The sequence below is a fragment of the Pipra filicauda genome, unplaced genomic scaffold (genome assembly GCF_003945595.2).
Source record: "Pipra filicauda isolate LSUMZ 115617 unplaced genomic scaffold, ASM394559v2 scaffold7_size6619720_pilon, whole genome shotgun sequence".
Taxonomy (NCBI): domain Eukaryota; kingdom Metazoa; phylum Chordata; class Aves; order Passeriformes; family Pipridae; genus Pipra; species Pipra filicauda.
Window position 1 is genome coordinate 985,068 of NW_024104976.1, and position 24,542 is coordinate 1,009,609.

General features: G+C 38.9%; 1 protein-coding gene across 1 annotated transcript; it reads right to left on the reverse strand.

Moving 5' to 3' along the window:
- Positions 1–3,973: 3,973 nt before the first annotated feature.
- Positions 3,974–18,623, reverse strand: GATM (glycine amidinotransferase). Its single transcript, XM_027732026.2, has 9 exons — positions 18,498–18,623; positions 17,846–18,061; positions 12,391–12,586; positions 11,019–11,209; positions 9,592–9,729; positions 9,136–9,300; positions 7,163–7,226; positions 6,952–7,068; positions 3,974–4,994 (listed from the first exon to the last, which is right to left on the reverse strand). Exons 1-9 carry the CDS (start codon positions 18,564–18,566, stop codon positions 4,882–4,884), a joined length of 1,269 nt encoding a protein of 422 aa, XP_027587827.1. The 5' UTR covers positions 18,567–18,623; the 3' UTR covers positions 3,974–4,881.
- Between the last annotated feature and the right edge of the window lie 5,919 nt (positions 18,624–24,542).

The following is a 24,542-nucleotide window of genomic DNA, read 5'->3' on the forward strand; positions in this document are numbered from 1 at the left end:
AAGGGCAACCAAGCACAATGACTACTCTTTCTCTACCTCATTCCCTATAGCTGGAGGGAAAGCCCAGAAAGAATTACATTGTCTTAAATGCTGTAAACAGAGAAACCCATCCAAATCCATTAACAACTCAGCCTTCATCCCATCACATGCAATTTTCAGAATATGCTTTTCTCCAAGTATATGGCACTGCAGCATCTGACACCCGAAACAGATGAAGATCCAAAACTCCCTAAGGTAAGTACTGGACTGGTTAAAACAAAGAAAAAAATCTCACATCACTGTAGCTCTGCTCTGACACAGTAGGACAGGTGTATTATGCATCAGGAAACAACACCAATAAGATGCCAACACAGAAACACAAACCAGAATTTCTACACTTTTTTCTACATGGGAACCTGCAGAAACACACTTAAGCGTATCAGGTCCCTAAAGTATCATCCATGTAGATAACAGATAGATCAATGTACCTGAGGGAATACCTTAGTCTCTGCCAGCTACAATCACCTTCGTGTTATCCTGTCTGGGTCTCAGATAAATAGTTTCCCCCTCTTTCTTGTCCTTTGAGACACAGAGGGAGCAGGGAGAGCGTGTAAACTGTTACAGAGCATGCCTTGGATTTTGCTAGCTTATTTTTTGTGAGGCTGCCCAATTAATCACACTCCCAAGCTTATGAAAATAACATAGCAGTAAAAAACAGTTTGGAAGGTTCTGTTTCTCATTCATATATTTGACTTCATTAAGTCATGAATTGTGATAATTTGCTATAAACTAATGAATGAACCACTAACTTGGGACATCATTCATTATCATGAAGCTATTTCCTGCCTGCTTAATTAAGCTCAGAGAATGCTCTAGCAGAAGGAAAGAAAAAGCAGACCCTCTTGGGAAGTGATAAACACCAGAGACAGGGGTATCCTGACATTTTCAGCACAGCTAAACACACTGGGTTTCTCCCTAGCAAGAATAAAGAGCCTCCAATAGTATGGGAGAGTGGAACAGGGAATTCAACTCTAGCAACATCTTTAACTAGCAGAAATATATGTGGATCCAACATTCAGATTTCCACCAGCACTGCATAACACCAGAGAAAAAAATATTTCCTGCAGTGGCCCTAATTTTTGATCTAAAAACCAAGACTAATTTTACACAGAGGCAAGTAGACATCAGCCTTCCCTTCTTAAGCATTAACATCACAGTTCTGGAACTGTCCACCAGGCTTTCCAGTTTGGGTTATTACTCATATAGATGCCAAGAAATGGAGCCAAAAGAGAGTGTTTTAAGCTAGAGAGCAGAAATATTCAGGAGGTACTGAAACAAGAAACAACCATTTTCTGCTTGGAAAGACACAGCTCAAAGCAACTGATTGCAGAAAACCATTCTTCCCCTCTTGCTCACTGAGTAGGGCAAACGCCCCCTCATTCCCCCAGTCTGTAGCATTGCCAACCACAAACAACAGATACACAGCAGGAGACTTTGCCTCAGAGACCTTACCTTCTTTCCACATCCTCTCTGGATTGGCGCTGGTACTTTAGGAATTGTATCTTCTCTAAAAAAACAGACATGAAGAATCCTTATTACAGGCATCTATGCAAGTACACATGCCTTCTCATGACCAGGGAGCTTACTAGAGCCGGGTTTCAGCAGCAAAATGGAAGGAAAATCCTAGTTCCCCAGGGCCCCCGCCCAGGGAGAGGTTGGCTAATTCCCTGCAGCTGAGCTGAGCCCACCCTGAAAACCTCTCTGTGCATTAGGCAACTGATTTATCATCTTTCCTTACAGCTGTAACTGATGCAGTGTTTTGGGCCTCCCAGTCAGGTCTGTCTTTCTGCTGCTTCTTTTGAGGTACCATCTATTATGGAAGCTGAAGCTGATTTTATCTGAAGTAATAGCAAGTATTTAAGGCCTTCACAGTCAGTGAAAAACGAATTATGGAGAATTCAAGTCCAGCCCACATTCAGTTTGCTTTATTTACACATAAACTGCAGCCTGAAACAGAGGTGGTCAAGCACCATCATGCCTGCTTCCTCTGGCCAATAGTATCCTGCTGCCCACATGTAATTTGGCTTCATGAAATTGCTTGTAATTCAATATTGGAGCAGAAACCAAGCCCTTCTGTTTCTCACTGTAGATTCCTATTTCCAGGTTCTTGTCTAACCAAAGCCAACTATGACACAGGCTGACCTCCCTCTCTGTAAGAATAAAAATAACTTGGAAGATTATATGTATAAGGGTTATGTGGCAGCACCCACCATAACACTATTACGTATCACATTCCCTCCATCATTCCTCTGAAGGTTGTGCTGTTTCTGTATCACTCCCTCTGAGTGGGCTACTGGGGAAAATGGTACTTCTTAACAGTGTTTTTCAATACATAGAGAAAGCCCAGTAGAGCTTTAAAATCTACCTTTGAACTTTTTTTATCATTGCATTCCACTTCATAAATTCTCTCCTATAGCTGCACAATCTCCAAATAACACTGATAGGACAGAAGAAAATGTGAGACAGGGCAATTTTACATTTGGCAATACAGACATGCATATCCACCCCAGGGACATTTGTAAACATACCTGTGAATAGAGTCTTATGGTCCCTGTACTAGTGGGAAAATATTGCTGTTCCAGCAGAGATACAAACTTTGTCCTCCCTGGACTTGTGCTGCAGGAGGCTTAGACAGAATCCCACAGGGTTCCCAAATAACCCTTGCTTCTGTAGGCTGGAACAGTTCCCAGGCACTTACTGTTTAACCATTGCTGTACCTTATGGAGTACCCAAGCATAGTTCTCTTGCAACTTAACATGGAAATGGACTGACTGACTTACTGATTTATGGTCAGTGAAGAAGTCAGGTCTGAAAAAGTCTCAAAAATATTCATGTCACCAGATCGTCCTCTGTCCCAAAACAATGGTAGTAATGCCTCCTCCTGTCAGTGCATTCCTGGTAGTGTGTCTCTACAATCTGTATTCTGGCACTACTGCTGGACAGAAAGCTCATATGGAACAACTCCCTGGAATTTCTTGTTGAAGGAAAGATGACTTAAAAGACAAGTCTATTCCCAAATCAGTCAAAGCATTCATGGATTAGGTAAAAGAACTTGTATTACTGACAGCAAAAAAAAACCAAACATCTTCAGAAGCAGTGGTGGTATCAAAGCAGAAAGTCTTGCTACTGTGTGTGTAGTTTCAGATTTTAATAAAAGAGCATTTGATAAGGGATAAACAAAACAGCTGGGGAAAGGCTGAAATGTTTATAAAGTCAGAGTTTCATCTATAACATTGTATGCAAATATAGTCTCCTTAGTTCTGGAGGCATCCAGGGTACATGTGTCTGGTTACTAATCCACACTTGGCCAGTTTCTAATGGTTTTAGTCATACCTGGTGATATCTTATGCCAAGCACAGAGACACAGACATGATTTGGGCACTTCAGCTTGCAGAACAATGGGAAAGAGGACCTGCTGTGTGTGCTCCTCTAATGCAGCTGTCCAGCTCCAGTGCCAATATTGGAAAACACAGCCTGGTTACAGGAAGACTCAGATGAATTCCCATTGTCCAAAGAGCCTTGATTTGAGAGAGAAAAGAGGGACCATCTCTATCCTGGTCAAGTGCTGGCAGCTGCCTAATTAGATCTTCCAATTTGGCATGTCTCAAAGCATTCTAGATTGTTGATATTCGACCAGTTTAGCCCTACCCAACTCTAAAATATGGACATACAGCTTATACGTGAGCATGTCATATCTGACACCTTTTCTGTCAAGGTGCACTGCGTTGTAAAAGTAGTTTCCTCCACATTCTCTTAAGAAACATCTATTAGTGTTACTTTCCCCCACCGGTCATACTTATGTGAAAAACAGAAGTAGAAACATACCATATGAACAACACACTACAAAGGTTTTCTGCATTGTACAAGTGTCTGTTACATGTGTATTTTGTCTCCATCCAGACATTTCATACTTAGTCATTTTCAGAAAAACAAATTGAGAATGCAAAAAACTTTATTAGCATAAAAAGTACATAGTCAGTAATCAGTACTCAAATTCCTTCATGGCATCTGGCATGTTTTGATACATCTTTCTGTATCTGGTACAGCTGAAGGAAGACAGGGTTGTAAAGTGTCAGAAGTTTAAGGTTAGGAGGGCTAGTCCTTGGGGTTTTGTTTTGTGCCTTTTTTTAAGTTATGTAAACAACTCAGCGTGAAACCTGTACAAGCAGAATAAAAGTTAAATAAAACCCAAATTCAGCAATACAAAAAGCAATATAAAAAAGTATTCAGGTGCATGACATGCATCAGAAGAAAATACAGAAGTACATGGCAAGTGAACATGTCTTAGAAGTTAGATCATACTGGAAACTCTCTGTAAATATCTGTATGGCTCAACGTGAAAAACATTATAAAATTACTTGGTTCCATAAGAGATCCATACAGTTGCATCTGTTTTAACTTCATGAGACATGAATATATTAGGAAAAAAAGTGATTAAAATGAATAAGGAAAGTTTACTCAAGTTTCACATTTCAAGCTGCCTATTTGATAGAGTAACTAGATAGAGGTAGATATCCAATATTAGTGGCCAAGCTATTCTAACAAGGCCTTTTAGCTGTTTTGTCAAGCTTTTACATTCAAAGCCAACGTGAAAAGGCTTCACAGATGAAGGATGTCTTTCAAAAAGGCAGCCAGAAAACCTGTATTGCTGATGGAAGTAGTTTCAATTATCCTGCTGAAAGTGAAGGGTATTTAAGAATGAAACATTTACCAGACCACTGTGAGGACACCACTGATCAAGCACTAGAGCTCATGCAGTCATTTTAGCAAAAGTGACATTGATTTGTTCATTTCCTATGCCTATTTTAGAAGCTGAACCATTGCTACCTATTTGGTTCCTAACTAGTCAAAATAAGACTGCAGGGTCCCACGGCGGCGGATGTCACATGTCCAGCAGTGGAAACCACCTCCCAGTGAATTGGCGTGGCGAATATTCACTTTAATCGTGGAAATGCCTGAAAGAAACACACAGTGCATACTTGAAAATTAAAACCTCAAATTCATGTGGCGAGCTCTGATTGGAACAGTAAATAATAGTTTATCAGATCATATGGCTAGATGTAAGTAGGGAAGGTATTTCCTACTTGTTTGTTAAGAATTTATTTTCCCAAATTCTAGGCAGAGAACAAACTAGGAACATAGCTGGCTTGTTTGTTCCAGCAATACCCTTAGGTGCATACAGTGCCTGGAGCACAGCCAGTGTTTGATGTGTTATGATGTGCCAGTAATATAAAGATAAATTCAGTTTGTGCAGTGTGTGAAGAATTAGCTGAAATTCTGCTACAATATATGATCAGGGCACATTTGCATAAATCTATGTGAGTATTTATGGCTCAGACACTGAATGTGCTCTTTCAAGTGCCTTTCAAGAACAGATGTATTCAAAGTAGATAGTTCTGAGTCCCTCTTTCTCTGAAAGCAAAAAGAGACTCTTACAGTTAGTACCTAGGTTAAGCTTCCTCCCACTTCTTTTCAGTTCTGATGTTTCAGCTGTGGCTCAGCTTACACAAAGCCCTGACAGCTAGACTAGGATCAGAAGACTTCTCTGTTGCCAAGTTTGCCTTTTTGCTTCTTGGTACTTTCAGGATCAGCTCAGTAGAATCTATCACCCAGACCAGCAATAGTTTTTTCTCAGTAGACCCATCTCAGTCCTAGGAACTTACTGACTGCTGGAGTTTATTTAGAACTTACACAGACTGTGAAGTTCAAGTGCAAAAGATAAGCCATGATTAGCATTAGTTGCCTCATTTTTAAAGTACTTTCAAGCATTTATAAATCCTCAACTCCTTGGTCATGTAGCAAATTAAAGCCATCTAAGACTGAGAAGTTAAGTGATTCACTAAAGGGTGTATAGTCAGTCTTTAAAAGCACCTTAAAGCATTGAATAGCATGGTTCTCACCTGCAATCATCTCAGATTTAAGGGAAGCTTCAATAAGGGCACTCACACCCATGGCATCAAACCTTCTTCTAGGTTCACAGTTGCTATCTTCCACCTTTGGATCATTTTCTCCTTCCCATAAATTTTCTCCCTTTTAAAGAGTCTTCTGCTACTGGGAAGTATTATCTTTTACTCTACAATGATCTCTTACTTCCCCCGACTTCTCATCTACCCACAAGTCTTCATTCTACCCCATCAACTTTTGCATCACCACATACTCATCCTTCAGCAATAGTCAGCTGTAGCATCAAGCAATCTGGCTACTCTCTTACTAACCAACTATGAGCCACAAGTAGAACTACCTACATCTTTGCTCCCAGCACCATGGAAGCAGTCAAATTAACTGCATGAGCACAGACTTTTAAGTCCATATTATTTGTCCTTGCAGTGAGCTGTGCATAATAGGACTTAGAGATTTTATGTCCAATAACATTTCTCCTGTCACTGCATATCTAAAGGAATTCCATGCTATCATGAGGTTACATCTCACAGGACTGAGATTCTCCATAAATGAGCAGAAATACCTGGGTTAAGTGGTGTTGACAGTTTAAAGTACAACAAGTTTGAAACTAGAAAAATCTGAAAGCATTTTGGCAATGAGGGATAGTAAACTCAACATCACTGAGTAATATGTGCACCCAACCTCTCCAAGACAGATTTTGACCCTAAACTGAGCAGACAGTTTACATTAAAAAAGCTCATTCAAAAGCTTGCTAGCAATAACTTCAGTTGCTACTCATACCTTGATTTGCTGGAAGTGACAGGGAGCAAAAGCAGCCCATATTCATATGACTGAAGTATTCAGGAGAAAAATCACTGAATGATTCTTACTTACTAACCCAAAAGTTTGAATACCTTTTCCAGTGCTGGCTGCTTTGACTATTTTAAGTGAAACCTCCATTTACCCTGATGTGCATAGCTGGTATCACGATCATTTTATTTTAGGTATATGTACAAGTACGTTAGGACATACCTAGCTTTTCAAACATCTTCTGAGTCGATGTCTCATTGGCATCCACCATCACACGTTTCTCATCCAGCATCAGGACATTCATGGAGAGCCATTTAGAAGACATCCACAGTGGGTGATCTAAACACATGAGAATCAACTTTGTATGTACCAATGTTGCCCCATATTAATACTTTTCAGAACACTCTTGGAATCCATAGAAAAGTGAATATACCATCTGGGATGAGTGGCACTGGAGGTTGGATCACAGTCCAGCCAGCTTTCTTGAAGAGCTCAATCTGAAAGAGCAATTTAATTACATTCTCAAGAGTTATTTAGAGTATTATGTCCTCCAACTTATGTCATTTTCTCAGGCTATTTCAGTATGCATGACATCCCCTTCCCTCAGTTCACTATTCTTGCCCTCATTCAAGTTTCATCTACAAACCCGATTTTCATACAAGCACCTTTTTAAAGCCTTTTTAAACTTTGCATACCAATAGCATTTATTTCTACTGGGTTTATATATGCTAGGTATACTAACATATGTTAAAGACAAAAAGTAGCACATGCAGTTTGGAGCCTGTTAAGTAAATATATCAGTAACAGCACAAACATATTAAAATCTTTATCTTCAGTATAATTTCTTCCCATATGATTGTAAAATCCATTGATATGAATCACACTGGCATTTATAAAGCCCATCAGAAATCACACATGAAAATACCTTTCCATCATGCTTCATAAGAAACTTAATATGCAGTTTATTTAACAAAGGGAACAACGTAAAGGCATCCTAAGTAATGATTCGTGTCTCTAAGAACTACACAATTAAGTTAAAAATAAGAGGAGGATAATTTGGCTAAGGAGAATTGACTTTTCAACTTCGCTGTCTGAGTACTTGGAAGAGCTCTTAATTCAAGTGTTACCACGAGGCGGAGCTCTGATCCCAAACACTCAATAACCAGCCTGGCCCGCAAGGATTTTAAAGAAAAGCTCCCTTTCATCCGCACCATTCAAGAAAAGCTCCCTTTCATCCACACCATTCACACACCCCCCCACCGCTTCCTGGTCACCCAGAACTGCCAAGTCAGTTTTTATGAAAGCAAGCTGCATCTATCTTTTCTATCTGCACAGACAGCCATTTTCTGTGAAAAAAGTCCCAGCACGTGGGTTTAACACAGGAAGGCCAAGAACCTCCTCTTGCAAGTAAGATTACAAAAAAAAAAGCAATGGAAAAGAAAAGGGGAGGGAAAAAAACTATGATTGTTTTAAAAATTATATTCTCAGAATGGATATTAAAAGAGGCAGTAATTCAATTAGACCATTTGCATTGAAACCACTTGCTGAGAAGAGACTAACACTGCTTCCAAGAGCTATGCACATGGCTCCATAATCTCTGTGGCACACAGCTCTGTCCCACCGACTCAGGATCAGCTCAGCTATTCCCATGTGGTTGTACAGCTCCTGAAGTCATGGGGATCCTCACAAAAATCCTCCAGCACTGCAGTACAGGTAACATGACTGTACCAGAGACGAGCTCTTACTCTCTGGAAGGCTTTCTCTTCTGATTGTGCTCTTCAGCAATAGTAGCTTTTTCTCAAAGTGTAGTAGCAGGTTTTACATGTCTCTCCTTTTTCCTACTCTGCAGGATGTATTCCTTGCTCAGTTATTCAAAGCTGAATGCCTGAGCCACTACCAGCTTTCTGCCATTGGTTCAAACAACACTAAAGGGGAGGCTTCCAAAATAGGAATGAGAAGGGAGATCACTCTGAGTAGCAGAAACCCTCATTTTCTCCTTAGATTCAATTAAAGTATTTAAGTAATGAAAGTGTTTGGAGAAGTAGTAGTATATCCTAGGGACTTGTTTTGATACGTTATTACAAACTGGATTACTGCCATCATATTTAACCGTGGACAGAGAAAGAAACACACAGCACATCCACTTACATTCACACTAAGAAAGTACAAAGAGCTGCAGCAGAAAACTGAGGAAGAACAATGGTCATTGCACTGCTGAGAAAGTTCTGGAGTCAAGATCCAAATACATCTATAAGTTCCTGAACAACTGCCTGGGTTCTATTTAAATTCACTAATTTAATATTATTCAAGTGTATATAAAATAAACGTGTGGAAGAGTAATTACCCAGGAGGGAACTAATCCAGCTGAGTCCTTTTTAAACATTTTCTCCTCTTCTATAGTCTTACCTGGTGGCAGGGACGGTCTGGGTTAGAGAGCACAAGACCAGGTCCAATGATGTTAAAAGTGGCATCAATGTGCATAGGGTTAGGATCCTTAAAGGATATTATATGCACTCTGTAGTCTGGTGCAAGGTGTCGCCTCATCCATTCAATACCCATATAGTTTGTAACCTGAAAACAGGACAAAGGAAGTTTCACTGGGCTAGACTGTAAGCTGCATCCAAGTTTAGTTTGTCTAAGGTTTTACTTCATCAAATATTCAAAGCCAAAATAATAGAGAAGTTTGTGCCTTTAGCTAACCCCTTAGCTGGAAGACAGTCTTACCCCATATATCAAACATTCTATGAATAGGAATTTCTTCTGTCAGCACTCTTATTTTAATGCTGCTCAGGAATTTAAAGAGATACAAAGTATCAATCATTAAGATAGACAGCAAAACCATTGAAAGAAAGCTTTGTTTACCTGGCTCCTTTGTACAAAGATATCTCTTCCAGCTCTAATGAAGTCAGCGGCATCAAAGCATGGCTCAAATTCAGTAGTTACAAATTTTCCCTGAGCAGCCAGTTTATGCCTGTCTTCAACAGAGTGGATTGGATAATTCTAGTTGTAGAAAAAGTAATAACAACTTTAGGTTGGAGAGGTTAAGGGAAAGTTTTTAAATTATTTGCTACTGAAGAGTATTTTGAAACTAAGAAAATATGTTAATATTGATAGCTAGTATGTTCCTTGGAGGTGTTTTTATTTACTTGTTATAGAATAAAAAAGAAAACCTAAATGTGGATGTGTAAGGGAAAGGTTTTAAGCACATTCAAGACCAGCTGATAAGAGACAATAGTTATACCAAGAAATTAATTGCTCTTGAGAACCTCTGTCTTGATAATATTCTGGCTTCTGGATCTGAACTCCATTACCAGTGGAGTTTAACTATCAGTCCAACATATCACTGCACAGGGACAGCAATACTGATATTGCTATTCCTATTCCTAACAAAAGTGGGCTCCCTGCTTTCCCACATTTTTAAAATGGAACAGTACTTCAAACTAGAAGGTAGATCTTCATTATTTCAAATAATTTTAAAATGAAACAGGGCAATTAAGAACAAGTGGGGTGTAAAACCCAGCACAAATAATAAAATCCCAACTAAGTGGTTTCTGTGCTTTAGAACAGGCTCTGGAAGTTTTCTGACAGATTACTCTAAGGTAATTTTTTTTTTAACAAAGTCTTCTCTGTATCATTGATGTCACTGTTCCCAGAAAAAGTCATAATCATTCCACAACTAGTTTACTGCATTTATTGTAAATGCTATTACCAAGGTCCCAATGCATTTGGGGACCTATAGGAAACTACCACAATTGTCCAAGTAAAAATTATTAGAAAGATTAAGATACTATTCACTTAAAAATTTTGACGGTAAATACTCACGGTTTTGATCCTCCACTATTTCTTTTATGTAACTTTCAAAATACTCATCTTCATGCAAAACAAGTATTATGAGTTGGATTTTTTCTGTGACAAAATATGTATTCTTTACCACTTTTCTGCACTCAGGATATATGGACATTCTCAGGGAATCTTAATTCTTTCAAGTAGTCTCTGTGATGTGTTTTTAGCATTCCTTCCTCCTTAGTAATGCTCAGTTACAGCCCGTAACCAAAACAATTCAAAGCAGAAGAATTCAATAGACACAACTTCCTGTTCCTTATTCCCTAACTGCACACACTTAGTTTCAGCTGGAAAGGCTACAGCATGTTTGCAAACACTAGAAAAAACCACAAATCTCCAGAGTTGTACCATTCCCCTCCTCCAGTATTGTGAAACCTCAGGTTGAAATTATCAACAAAATTCTGTGTAATGAGAACTGAAGTTCTAAAGGAAAATTAGAGCAGTACCTGATCATAGAGTTCATCTGCCATTGTGGGTTTAGGGGCAGTTGTCCACTTAGCACCACTGTTGAAATAATCTTTGATTAGTCGTCTATATGCCCTGTACTCAAAGAACCGAGCACGCCAAGCCATTGGTGCTTCAATAATTTCATTTCCCACCACTAACAGGATGTCTCTTGGCATGGCAGCATACATACCTGAAAGGGAAATGGCCATTAACTTATGAGAAAATTATGCTTTTCTCAGTTCTTTCAGCTTATTCATTTTTTACCATCACTTCTACTTCTATGGCAAAAATCATTAGCAAAGTCAGGAAACCAGCACATAATATTTGGTGCTTACATTCTTCAGTAATTTTTCAAAGTGACATTTTTTTGTTCAAAATACATGCAACTTTTGCCACAAAGCCTCATTCACAACAAATTCACAGCCAGAAGAAAGCCATCCACCATCAAGCTTCCACTGTGTAATTTGGTTAATGAAAATTAACTAGACAAATGCTTATGATTTACCCAGATGACTTTAAAAGGTGATGATGGGTAGCAAATTTTCCAAGTGAACATCATTTCTTTATATACAATCGTTTTAAAAAGTAGTAGTACTGAAGAGGAATTTGATGGAACACAGAAGCTGTGCAGGAAGTACTCCCATTACACTTTTCATTAACATTATCTGTTCCCTAATTAATTTTAATTCCCCTAGAACAACTTAACAACACATTTGACGTAAAAGGAGCCTGAGGACTACACTTGGAAAGCTGAGTATGAGCCAGTGTGCTCTCACTGCAGACAATAAAAGCCATATGGTGCTACACATGGAGGAATGTGGACAGTAGGTAGAGACATTCAGATTTCCTTGATACTAGCAAGGATGTCCCTGAAAAAAAACTGTTGCCTCCAACTATTTTGGCCTCTATAGTTTAAGATGGATCCAACCCTAGGATCCAATGAAGAGCTGTCATGACAGCAGGAGGCCTTACAGCATTTGACCTGTCATGTGGCAAGTAGGGGACAAAGCAGTAACAGTTTCCAGCTACTTTGAGGGCCATTAAACATGACAGATGAACACTTCTTGGCAGTGGCAGTGACAACATAGAAAGGGAATCTGGCAACAGATGCTGCTGGGGGAGTTCAGGTTAGTTATCAGGCAAACTTCTGTCATCTGGAAATCCGTGCAGCACTGAAGCAGGTCAGCAAACCAGGAGGCAGAATCTCCATCCCTGCAGATCTTTCAAGTCATAGCTACACAAAGCCATCGCTGACCTCACTTAATGCTGGCAACAATCCTGTTCCTAGCAAGAAGGCAGACTAGATGACAACCAAAATGTCTCAGGCAAGGGCTAAACAGATAAGACCTTCAACAATGGAAGAATATTTACCTGTAGACTCAAAATCAGGTGTTTTGTACTTCACAGACCAGTCAATTGGATCAGGCCTCTTGACAATAACACCTTCTCCTTTCAAAATATTGCACATCTCTTCAATTTCAGCAATAGCTTTTTTTAAATGGTCTTTGGGGAAACTCTGGCCTCCAAATTTCTGATAAAATCCCCAATACTTCTCATACGTGTTGGCCTAAAACAAAAGGACATGTAAGTGACAAAGAATAAGCATCAGTTATTTTGGAGTGAAATAGATGCCCAAGACACAATTCTTACTGTTCAAATTTTCTTGCTCTTGACCCTAACATGTTGGAGTGTGCCTTACATCTGATTCTTGCAATATTTTGATGAGTTCCTAAGAATTGTTCATGTCCTATTGATTCTTTTAAAATAAAAGGAGAGGAGGGGGCAGGGAAAAAAAAAAAAAAAAGGAAGGGAGAAGTGTCAGTATTTCATAAATTCTCAATTATTGCCTGGTTGAGAATCCTTATCCTAGCCCTCTGCCATCTTTATTTTTTATCTTTGCAACTTCTATTTTTCTACTTATACACACCATCAGCAAAGTTTCACTGTGTAGTTGTGTCCAGTCACTAAACTTATGTAAGTGCAGGTGTCAGACTAGTTGTGAGGGGCTGATGTGTTCACAAATACTTATATACAGTGACAAAGTATGAGCTGTGTGTGCTGAGCAGGCTCATTGAACCAGCAGATTGCTTCAATGCTGCTAATGGACTGCACATGCAGCATGATGCCCAAGAAAAAAAGTCCTCTGAGGAACAGCAGGAAAAAAGGGAAACCCATTCTGGAATATGAAGAAGTGAGTACACATTTGATTTCCACCTGCAAGTTTAGTCTGACTTTTAGACAGGATTTTCAGGACATTTCATTTCCTCGTCCATTTCCTCTAGTTTTGGATATAGATGGATCAGTAAGTTAAGCTACTTGTTTCTATTGAAAGGAAAACTATTCTAAACAGTGTAATAAATATTTCTTCCTCTCTTTAGCCATATCCCTACAGAAAGCCTTATTATTAAACCACAGATGAAAACCAAGAGACTACGTTACACTTCAGTTAGTATTTAGTGACTAGTATTGCCAAGTGGCCATGAAAGATTTGGTCCTTATCACAGCACACCTGTACAAACACACCAAGCATGGCAAACACTATAGACTCTGCTATTAAATAAGGCCTTACAGATATGTTTTTATATTAAACCAACCTTGAGTTCATCTCCAAAATGCAAATATCTGTAGTTGCCTTGTTAAAACCTCCCTTCAGTACTGTCACAATGGTGACATCAGGAATTCTAAAGCCATCCCAAGGACAGGTAACATGCCTTGTTGGCTAGAAGGGGCCATACTTCAGGTACAGCAGCAGTCTAGAAGATGCCAAAGATACTAAATTCACCTGTCAGGGTTGGATTAAAGCAAATACAACATTTACAGGCCTAAATCCTCTGCTGAAATCCTGTGATAGTCTTCTTAAATTAAAACCAAATTCAAAATAATGTCCTAGTTCTCATGGGTAAGAAAATCCAGACATACAATCAAAACAAATGATGCTGCTTCAGTTCAATGTATCCAATGTTCCTCTATCACGTCAGTGTTAGCAGAGATGCAAGTGCAAGGAGCCCTTCTGGAATGACAGCAGGAGTCAGGAACAGGTAAGCAAGTGGTGGGCCTTCTTTTTACCAGAGTCCATCCCATCCAAGCAGCATGAAGGACAACAACGGGGTGCAGAAGAACCTGCTCCTCCAAACATGAGGTTCTCTCCTGACACTGCAGTCCTGATACCTCCCAGAGAGTGATGTTCTCAACAAAAACCATGCAGTAAAGTTCCTTTTGTGTTAGCAGTGTCAGTGCTAACCTGCCTGAGCAGGCAGGGCCATTCATCTGAAGGTATGCCTGTTCCCCTTTAACAATCGAGGCTATCCGCTCTATTCTCTACTATTTCTGGATATTTGCCCTCATGTTACACAAGTGAGAGAGAAGAAAGAAGATTCAACCTTAACATTTACACAGAGAGCCCCAGAATGGGCATCCTGCTCCTCCAATACTGAAGCTTCTTCCCATCCCTCCTGAAGGAATTTATTCTTTTTCTATAAGTGAGGTCTTGGGTAAATTGATCACCTCAAACTTGCCAGCTGGTCAGAAGTCACATGGAGATCACATGAAGTGCTTAGCATTCCTATGGAAACATGTTCTGCTAATGAGATAAATTCGTCCTATGAAGTGAAGCAAGCTATTTTCAGAGCCAGCCATGATGTATGTGAATATCATCATCCCCGAGAGGTGCAGCTCCTCTCTTTATGTGTGTCTTCTAGTACTGGTTTTTTTCAAACCTGAGAAACCATACAATGGCATAATCTTGAAATTACAACAGAGTAACACCACTCATATTCCCTACATTCTGAATATCTGGGAAAAGGGTGTATGGCTGGGACAGGTATTCCATGCCAAATCAGGGTTGAGATTTCAGGCCCTTTTGATTATATACATACAAGTCAGTTCAGACTCTTCAAAAGGTACCATGGCCAGGACATAGAAAAGAACTTAAATGATCTCCTCAATACCCCTTATAACCTACTGTCTGAGAGTACCTGAGACACTGCAGCAACATTTGAAACAAACTCACTCTTTTTAGAGAGCAATTTAAGCGATGCTGTAAGGAAAGATTGTCTATAAGAAACAGAATTGCTCCCAAGAGTTGCTATATATTTTAAACATTTTTTTGTCGAAAATAATTAACATTATCAAGATGTACCTTAAAATTAGTAATGACAGTTATTAAATTAAGGGCATTGAAACAGAAATTCAAATCAGAAGTCTTTTTGTCTAATTCAGTAGTAAACACACTCCCATATTCTCACTCAAGATATAGTGACCTGTATTAATAATACCTCTTCACCAAAAATGCATCATTATTCACAAAATATACTGAAAAGCATTGAGTACGAAGCTATAAAGTTCAACTGCTTCACTAAGTGTTAACTGCTTCAGAAAACTTCAGAGGTCTCAATTGTGAGATTTTTCACTAAAGTGCTATTTCAAAAAAGGACATCTTCCTAATTAATGCAGTTGTTCACCTCCTTGTTAAGATTCCCTATGTTTCCAAATAGTGTATTTACCTCTACATAACCTACATAGACCATTTCAAACCCTGAAAAGGATATGCAATAGTGTCAGCTCATTAATATTCATCAGATATGCAGGGCTCTCTATTCAATTCCTTCCTTCCTCCTTCTTATGCCAAGCACAGCAGTCTCACATCACAGCAAAAGGATTTGTGTATACCAAAACCATGTCTCAAAGTACAAGAATGCTGAATGCAGACATAACTTCCTGCATTTAAATATTTGGTAAATAAACCTGCATACAATCTTAAAACTGAACCTCAACACAAGCATTCACCAAACTCTTATGATTTGAGATATATTCTTTAAGGTGTCTCAGGTCCAAAGCTTCAAATTTTCCTTATAAGAATCAAATTCATTAGTTTCAAACTGCAGTTTTTATAACCAGTGACCCTCATGCATACTTGGCAGATGGCATGTGAAACACATGAACCCTACTATTGCTACTCACAGGGGCAGGAACAGGGATTTCTGGCTATGGTATTACACTGGAGCAACACACATACACACCTTATCTTTCAGCCACATGGAGATTTGAACAATAATTCATCTGTTAATTAATAGTAATAGTCAAGGAAGGACCAAACTACTGTTTGAATTTCTCAGCAACATCCCCCAGGTAAAGTCACTGTTGCAGTTTCTACAGCAAAATTTATGACAAAAGCAGAAAAAATTAGAGGAAACCACATCTCAGCTGGCATGGTCTGTTCCCAGTACCTGCTGTGGGCTTGGCAGTTGACATGAAGCAAAGCTAAAGCATGCTTTAACCCTAAGGTTAAGGTATTGGAATTGCAGAGGTAATCCTGTCCTTTGACATTCCTCATTGAGCTTTTGATATCACACATATGAGAAAGTGAAGTTCTGATCTCATGTGAGTAGTTATGACTTAATAGGCAGTAAAACCTGTATAGCATGTCACACTTCAGCAAGTTAGACACTTGAACTATTTTTTCTGGCACTAAAGCAAGCCCTTGGCCCCTACTCAAGAACAGAATTTTGCTTCACTGAATGTCACAATGTAAAAAAGTAAGACATTTTTTTCCTTACTCCTCCTGTGCATTCATTATGTCAGTCTTATATAGATGCATATACATATGCTCGTATATTAGAAATGCTAACACTTGTTCACTTCTTTCTCTGAAGCTGATAGAATGTCTTTGGAGTGTCTGAAAGAGGATTCCAGAGATTGGTAACTGAGCTGCAGCTTTCAAGGAGTAAATAAAAGTCATAATGAAGTCAGTAGTGAAGCTTTCATTGTGCTCACTGGCACAAGATGTCATCTCAAATGTCCCAGTGTAAGTGAAATGATTACTCTGCTGTCTGGGCATTAGAACTAACAAGCTGAAGAAATTCATTCACACTCCTTCAACCAGTTCTGCCCAGAATCATAGCCCAGATTCTTAAAAAAAAAAAAAGAAATAGAAACATAAAAAGAGCTAAGAGAACTCCTCTCCACTAGTACATCTCAAACTTCTCTGAGATGACCATTTCCAGCACTTTAAATATATTTTCGGTATCTTTGTTTGCCATTGGCAGAAATATTATCCCAGCTCATTTTGCTGTGATAGCCATGGATTACATGCTTCCCTGGAGAGAGTGCTGTACTGTAACAATGAAAGAGAATTATTCAAGAGCATCCCACAAATGCAGGTAACACACATATACAGCAACTTTGAAGTCCAGGTAAAGTATTCAAAAATCTGAAGCAAGCCCATTGTTTGAGTGTTACTGTTTAAAATACATGATTTCAGAGAACACAGAAACACAGATTTATTTAGGTTGCTGTTTCAGTTTTAGGCACAGAAAAAATCTTGAAAAACAGAAGAGTATGTATTTCCACACAATACTGGCTGTAGCACACAGGAGTTGCAGTGAGCTACTTCAGAGCTATTTAATACAGTAGTCCCACTAGTCCACAGCTATAGAATTTGATTTTTCTCAGACTATTAAGTAGAAAATTACACTTTTTTTTTTAAAGTGGTAACCCTACTTAGCTTCAAGCCAAATTAAAGTTTTACTACCTCAAAAGCTAGTGTGTATACTTTGATAGCATCGGATCTATATAACTAGAGCAAATTGCACATATTAGAGATTCTCTCTATTAGTGACTTCTGTTAAAACAGCTCATTCAGTTAAAAGTGAAAAGAAAATGCACATCCCTCACCAACATGGCTATACTGTAAAGTTTCACAGATATAAACAACTACTTTGAAAGAAGAATCCTCAAGAGTGAACGTCATACCTTGTACACTTAAGCAAATTGTATGTATAAAACCCACATCATTTTCTATTTAAGTGTATTTTTTTTTAATGCTTACCTTAACTTCCACAGAAAAAGGTGGGACACAAGCATTTTCAGCTCTTCCCACAATGACCTCTTCCAGTGGGTCCCATTCATTGTATGAGCAAACAAGACAGTCTTTAGGCACAGGGCTGGTAGCCTTGTCATCAGCAGCACAGGTGTTCTGGGAGGCCGTGGCTGCCTGGGTGCTCTGGAAAGTTCGCTGCACCCATCCTGTAAAGACTCTTTGTAGCTTAAAATAAAAACAAGAATAAAAATTATACTTCCCTTACAAAAGGCAAAAAGTGATGGTTCAGCCCACAAGTGCCTTAACACTATAGTCCCAAAGGAACATACCCTATTTGGAGCATTAACAGAAGCACAGCTTGTTACAGCCGTTCTAACTTATTCACAGCCTACTAGACGCTTAAAGGACATTTTGGTTTTTAAAACGCACTCAGTTTAGAAGGGTAATGACCTAGAAGCACAGCTCTGACAGTGGCGACTGGAGTCACTGAACTCTGCGCTGCTGAGCCGGGTGGATGCTGGGCGAGCCTCAGTCAGAGGAGCCCGCAGCCGTCCCGCACCCTCTCGCCACCACTCGGAGCGCCCCGACTAAGTGGCCACACAGGACCCCGTCCCCCTGGGGCATCCTCAACCCCACCAGCCCCCAGCGCGGCGGCACCAACCCGTGAGCCGATGTAATGCGCCGCTTCGGCTCCGCGGCTTCCCCCGCGCAAGCACCGCACTCGCAGCATCTCTGCTGGCAGGACAGCGCAGGACAGGACAGGACAGCTCAGCTCTTAGCTTAGTTTAGCTTGGCTCGGCTCAGCTCAGCGCCCACCCTCGGGACTGCGCCCCGCGCCCGCCCCGCCGCCTTTATGGGGCCCGTCCCGCCCCGCCCGGGGGCCGCGGGGAGCGGAGCCTGTCGGGGGGGCACCGCCCGCCCGCAGCTGCCGTCAGGGATTTCATTTCCACGAAGGGCTCTTCAGCAGCAATCTGCCTCTGGAGATTTCCAGTCACGTTTAAAATGCTGCTCTAAAAAGCGTACCGAAGTGCGTAATTCAGTCATTTTTAGTCATCAAATATGCGTGTTCTTCATTAAACATGTAGTAAACAGGTTCAATTTTACCAAAAATTCCAAGATTTCATGTGTTGAGAATTCAGATTTTTAGACTACACAACCTAAAGAGTTTGTGATTCACCTATAAATATTTTAACTCTAATTACTGAGTGGCTGTTTCAAGAATATCCTAAAAAAATTTCAAATTCCAGCTTCTCAAAATCTTTATCGTGATACAACGAAAAATCAACTTAAAACCTAAACCAGTTAGCTCCTCATAGACCTATACTTATGTTTCCCTGCAAAAATCTGATAAAATCAACAGACATATCTTCAAAAGTACTTCTACTCAACAGAAACTGTCTACAAGGAGAAATATGTTTGCTACCAGCTCTACTCATATTTAGTGTGTTCCTCTTAGCCTGACTGTGCTATTCTGCACTTTCTTAACTTTGCACGTAAGTTCACTTTTAAATCATCTGGTTTTGCCTTACAAAAGTGAAAAACAGACACAGCAAAAATTACTTTTATCCGAGTTATTCCGTTTAAAGTTGTAAAAAATCTGCATCTTTCTTTGAACATGATTTTTGCTTCTGCCTTTATCACCCAAGCAGTGCCCTGTTCAGTACTCCTCCAGCTCTCCAGAGCTGGTACAGTGGGGCACGGCTGTGAACAGACACAATATTTAACAGTACTTGTATATGCAAGATCACAGGCAGTGCTAGTGAACTCAGCAGACATACCTACAGCAGATAAAGATAAACATCACTAGTAGTAACATATATTAAAACATAATAGAAAGTTTAGAATACAGCAAATCAGCCACAGCTTTTACATGCCTTAGATAATACGAGTAAGCAAGTCTTATTCTACTAAGTAATTATTCATTCAGCAGTTTGCCTTTCTGACACGGGTAAACACTACACCTTCCCAGGACAAATAGCACAGTACAAGTTTTCCGTGAATTTACATAGTTCTTGGAGAAAAGTTAATTATTTTAGTTAGCATGATACCAAGAACATGTTACCCAGTTTCATATGACTGCAGAACTTTCTTGTAACTCACTCAGTTTTTTAGGAGTCACTTGTAACATAATTACATCAAACACTGTTCTTGTACCAAAAAGTATGAAAGGATTATTCTTTTTAAATTTCAAAAGGAATTTTCTTGATGCTGTCTAATTCCTAGCTACCAGTCATCTTTTTTTAAATACCTCAAGCCCTAAGTTTATGCTAGTTCTGCTCAAATACTTGTTATAAGATTCAGTTGATTTTGCTAAGGTCACTTTACTTGCATTGACCTTCTAAAAAAATTAATGATTGGCTTGTGGCTAAATCCAAAGGTCCTGCTTCCTTTTCTGTCCTTTTCAATTTATCAGCTAGTTTTGGACCTTTGGATCATTCTTTATCAACTCAGTTTACATAGTTTTTCTGACTCTGCACACTACTTCTTTCCCTACTTACTACATGTGTTTGATGCTTTACAGGGTCCCTAAAATTGTCCTTGCCATAATTGCAAAAAGCTTTTGCTGAATGCTATACCATTTTTTTTATTTTTCTTCTGAACTGAATCATTTCTGCTCACAATTTTTTTTATTGAAAGCATTCTTTCCCATATCTCACAGGTCTGTTTCTTTCGTTTTTAGTGGTAGCTCCTCCTGGACACAAACCAATCTTCATCTAAGTACAATCAAAGCAGAAATACTTTCCTTTTCCTAACTGGCACATTTATGGTCTGACCTAGAGACCTTCACTCATGGTAAATAGCATTTTCCTCCCAGCCTTTATACGAGTCATTTGACCCCCAGACTGCCTTCACATGGGCCTTGATACCTGCAATGCTGTCCATGCACTAACCATCTACAATGCACTCTAGTGGTATCACTGCACTTCTGTCCTCGCCTGACCATCTTCAGGATCACTTGAAAAAAACCTTGTTTGTCTCCAAAACAGTTACTTATTTGTATTTCTTTGCTTACATTTTTTGTTCCTTCATGTCCAATACAGACCTCATACAGTTTGCACCTGTGGTGTATGGAAGTGTCATTCCTTACAGTCCCTTCTTTGGCATCAAAATGAGAGTCCTCTTGCTTTTCATGCATTAGGCAGCTCTTTTTATCTTCTTTCTCTTCTACAAGAAGGACTTGATCTAGTCGTGTACATTTTAACAGAGACATAAATCATGGAACACACCACCAGTGATGGTTATTCAAATTTATAGCGAGCCAAGTTCATTCATTCAAATACAAGAAATTTACTTAAACATGTGGTTGACTTAGCAGGCACTGAGCTTTTTGGATCAAAAATCTTATTAGAAAGATCACATCATTAATGTTATTACACAAATTGCTAGAATTATTGGAATACCTTGAAAGCTCAGCTCATTAACCAAAAGCTTGCCAATTATTTTAAAATTATGTGCTGATCAAGTAAATATATTTTCTTCTCCTCCAGACTTCACCTCAGTATGGAATTTTAACTTGAAACAGAAAAAGGAGCTTCACATTGCTATTGCTGAGATCTGGCCTATAAATATTAACTAGCAAGTGGTGATTTGGTTTTTTTAATGGGGCTCAATGCATGTTTTATAATATTCTATCCATCATTTTTGAATGACATAAGGTGCCTTGCAGGCTTATCTCATTTTGATAATGAGGTAATCCATTTAAAGCAACGTGGTTCCAGTTAATGAAGAGCAACATTCTGGACCAGCAGCATGAGAGAATAAGATATTACTAAGATATTAAGTAGTAAAATTCTAATTTAAAACTATAGAACTAGAAAAAGCAACAGGAGACATAGCAGAGAGAAGTTATCCTTGGCAACAAGACCGGTGTTACTGAAGATTGAAGTATAAACTCATCTATGTTTTAGGACAGTGTCTGGTCTTAGTTTTACCTATCTTATCTCTAACACATCTCTACTGGAGAAACAGAAGTCTCAAGGGATTATACTGGTGCTTAAATATGAATTTCCATCTGCCCAGGAATTGAGGTCCTTAATTGCTGTTGTTTAGATTTGTAATGTGGTACAGCAACATGCCTGAAGCACTTGGGGAACATGATATTTAAGGTTAAGGAACAGCTTACCCTTTCTTACCAGTATTTCTGTTATATTACCTATTAAACCAATTTGGTATAAGATATCTAATGTGAGCTGGTCTTAATATTTACATATACTCAACAGTTTTTACCTTACTTACAGAAACTTAATCTGCTCAGAAATACAAACATGAGAGACCTCAGTGCCTTCCTTCTAGTGCCTTGAAAAGGATACTGCTTGCTAAATTCCAACAGACTGCACCCACAGGAAGAGAATTTGGCACAGCAAATCTTATCTGTTAGCTATCAGGAGCAAGACAGAAGAATTCAGTATGCTTCTTAGAAAGCAAGTTTCAAACTTCCTGAAGTTCAGAAGTCTGGACTGTTCCAATTGAAAAGAATAAATGCACCTCAAAGTATTAAAATGAGGGTGGTTTTTTTCCTCATTTAAGGTCATAATTTTGTAGTCAACTCTGAACTCCAAAAACAGTAAAAATATTTTTCCACACATAACTGAAACAATTCTTCTAATTTAAAATATTTTACTTTTACTTGTGATCTATAAAAAGAGCTAAAAACAATGTACTCTTTTCAAAGTACTTTGAAAGATATTTCAATTTTAATTAAATAATATAAATCTTGCTTTGTCATTCTTCACACTCAAAATACATAATTATATTTATCCAATCAAACAAGCTACATACATAAAATAGCAGGAATCCTTTCTCCCCAATCCCAGCTTCACTGAGCCCAATTTAAATTTCCTGACAAACTTTACATGGGTTCTGCCTATTTTGTCTTTTATGGAAGGACACATCCTGTAGTTTTCCCCACAAGTCAATTCTGTGTAATTCTTGGAAGATTTTGTGTTCTTTCTTGTCAGGACATCTTCACTGTGTGACACACTGAATGCCAAATTCTCCATCAGACCGAACACAGTTTGCTACAATGGAGCTTTGACCACAGAATGAAACACTCCTGTGACTACAAGAACTAAGTGGAAGCGATTTCCTATCTTTTTGTGCAATTCATATAAATCATAATCATAAACTGGATGGCATTTAATATAATCACAGAGCAGAATTTGTAAGGAGTCTCCATTATGTGGACACACTGGTATCTGACAGCTCTGCCTCCTTTTTGTTAGCTGGGGCATTTCAGGGGTCTCTTTATCCCTACTCAGCTATTATCACAGAACTTGTAGGAACTTAATACCATTGAGACCTATGACCCTTTCTCAAATTTGTCTGAAAGCAGCCAACAGGTTCAAGTTACAGGGAGGGGAAGGAGGGAGCAGATACAGACATATATATGCACATAGACAACCCAAAGTCGTGTAACCTTCTGTTCCTGGAAGCAAGGCTAAAACCTTCCTTGTCTTTCAGAAATCAAAACATGAAAGCAGATGACTTATGTAGATGTTTTCTATTTGAAACTTAGGTAGCAATAGATCGCAATTTTCTAAGGTTGTTAGTCCATTGGTACAAGTCAATTCCTAGTGTATTATTTTATTTATGCAAATATTGCTCTTCATATCTTTCTGTTAAAATGTCTTTAAAATTTTGTTGCAAAATGCAATCAAATCACATACAATCAAAATTCATTTCAAAGTCTATAGTTCACTTTATAATTCACAAATTAGTGTATTGCACTAAATTTCAAGCATGTCTGATAATTTATGAAATAATGTAACTCCTTTTTTGGGAACCAAGTAGCCAAAATTCTAAAAGGATGAAGGGAAACAGTTATATATCCCTACTCAAAACAAGACTCAGTAACTGAGCAAAGGAAACGGTACAGGTAGTAGAGGTGCACATATGTGAAGGGCAGGACACTGGCCAGGGAGGAGATACAAGCTGCAATTGAAACAGAAAACACAATGACAGGGATCTAGTGAGATAATTGTTAGACAAAACTTTTGGCTTAAAAGTAGTAAAAAACCAAATCTTTGGAACTTTGAGCAAATAAAATTTGCTCAAATAAAAATATCCAGCTGGTTTCAGGAAGGTAAGACTTCCACTGTCCTTCTGGCTACTCACAAACCATGTTACATCATAGAAATGACTGATTTGATAATGAAATTCTTTTCCTAACAGAGCTTGCAGAAATCCACAGTGTGATTAACTACACTGTATGTGCATATAAATGAGTACCAGCACACATATAAATACCTGTTTTAATTTTAGATGTCACGTTTCTATTATAGAAAGGTGACAGAGCTGATGAAAGTTCTGTGAAGGCAAAGGATTCGGTGGCCATAATCCATGACATTTTACACTGTGTCATTTCCAGAGGCAGTGCAGTGCTAACTACTGAAAAATGCTGGAGGTTCATGCAGCAAGAGGCACTTCACTTGGTGGGATAGATTTCATTCAGACCAGCATTTCCATGTGTACAGTAACATGATCTACCAACATTTTCTAGGGTCAGTTCTGTGACGATATTTTCTCTCAGGTCTGCCAAGTGAACTTCATGGCTCTAGTACATTTGAAATCTCTTGCATCTCAAATATATGGTTTTGCAACATAGCCTGCTGTACATAAGCATTTAAAATTGGGAAACTGCTTCACATCTTTCTAGAACAATATTTATTGAAATTATCAATATAACTGCTGTGCCCCTGAAATAACA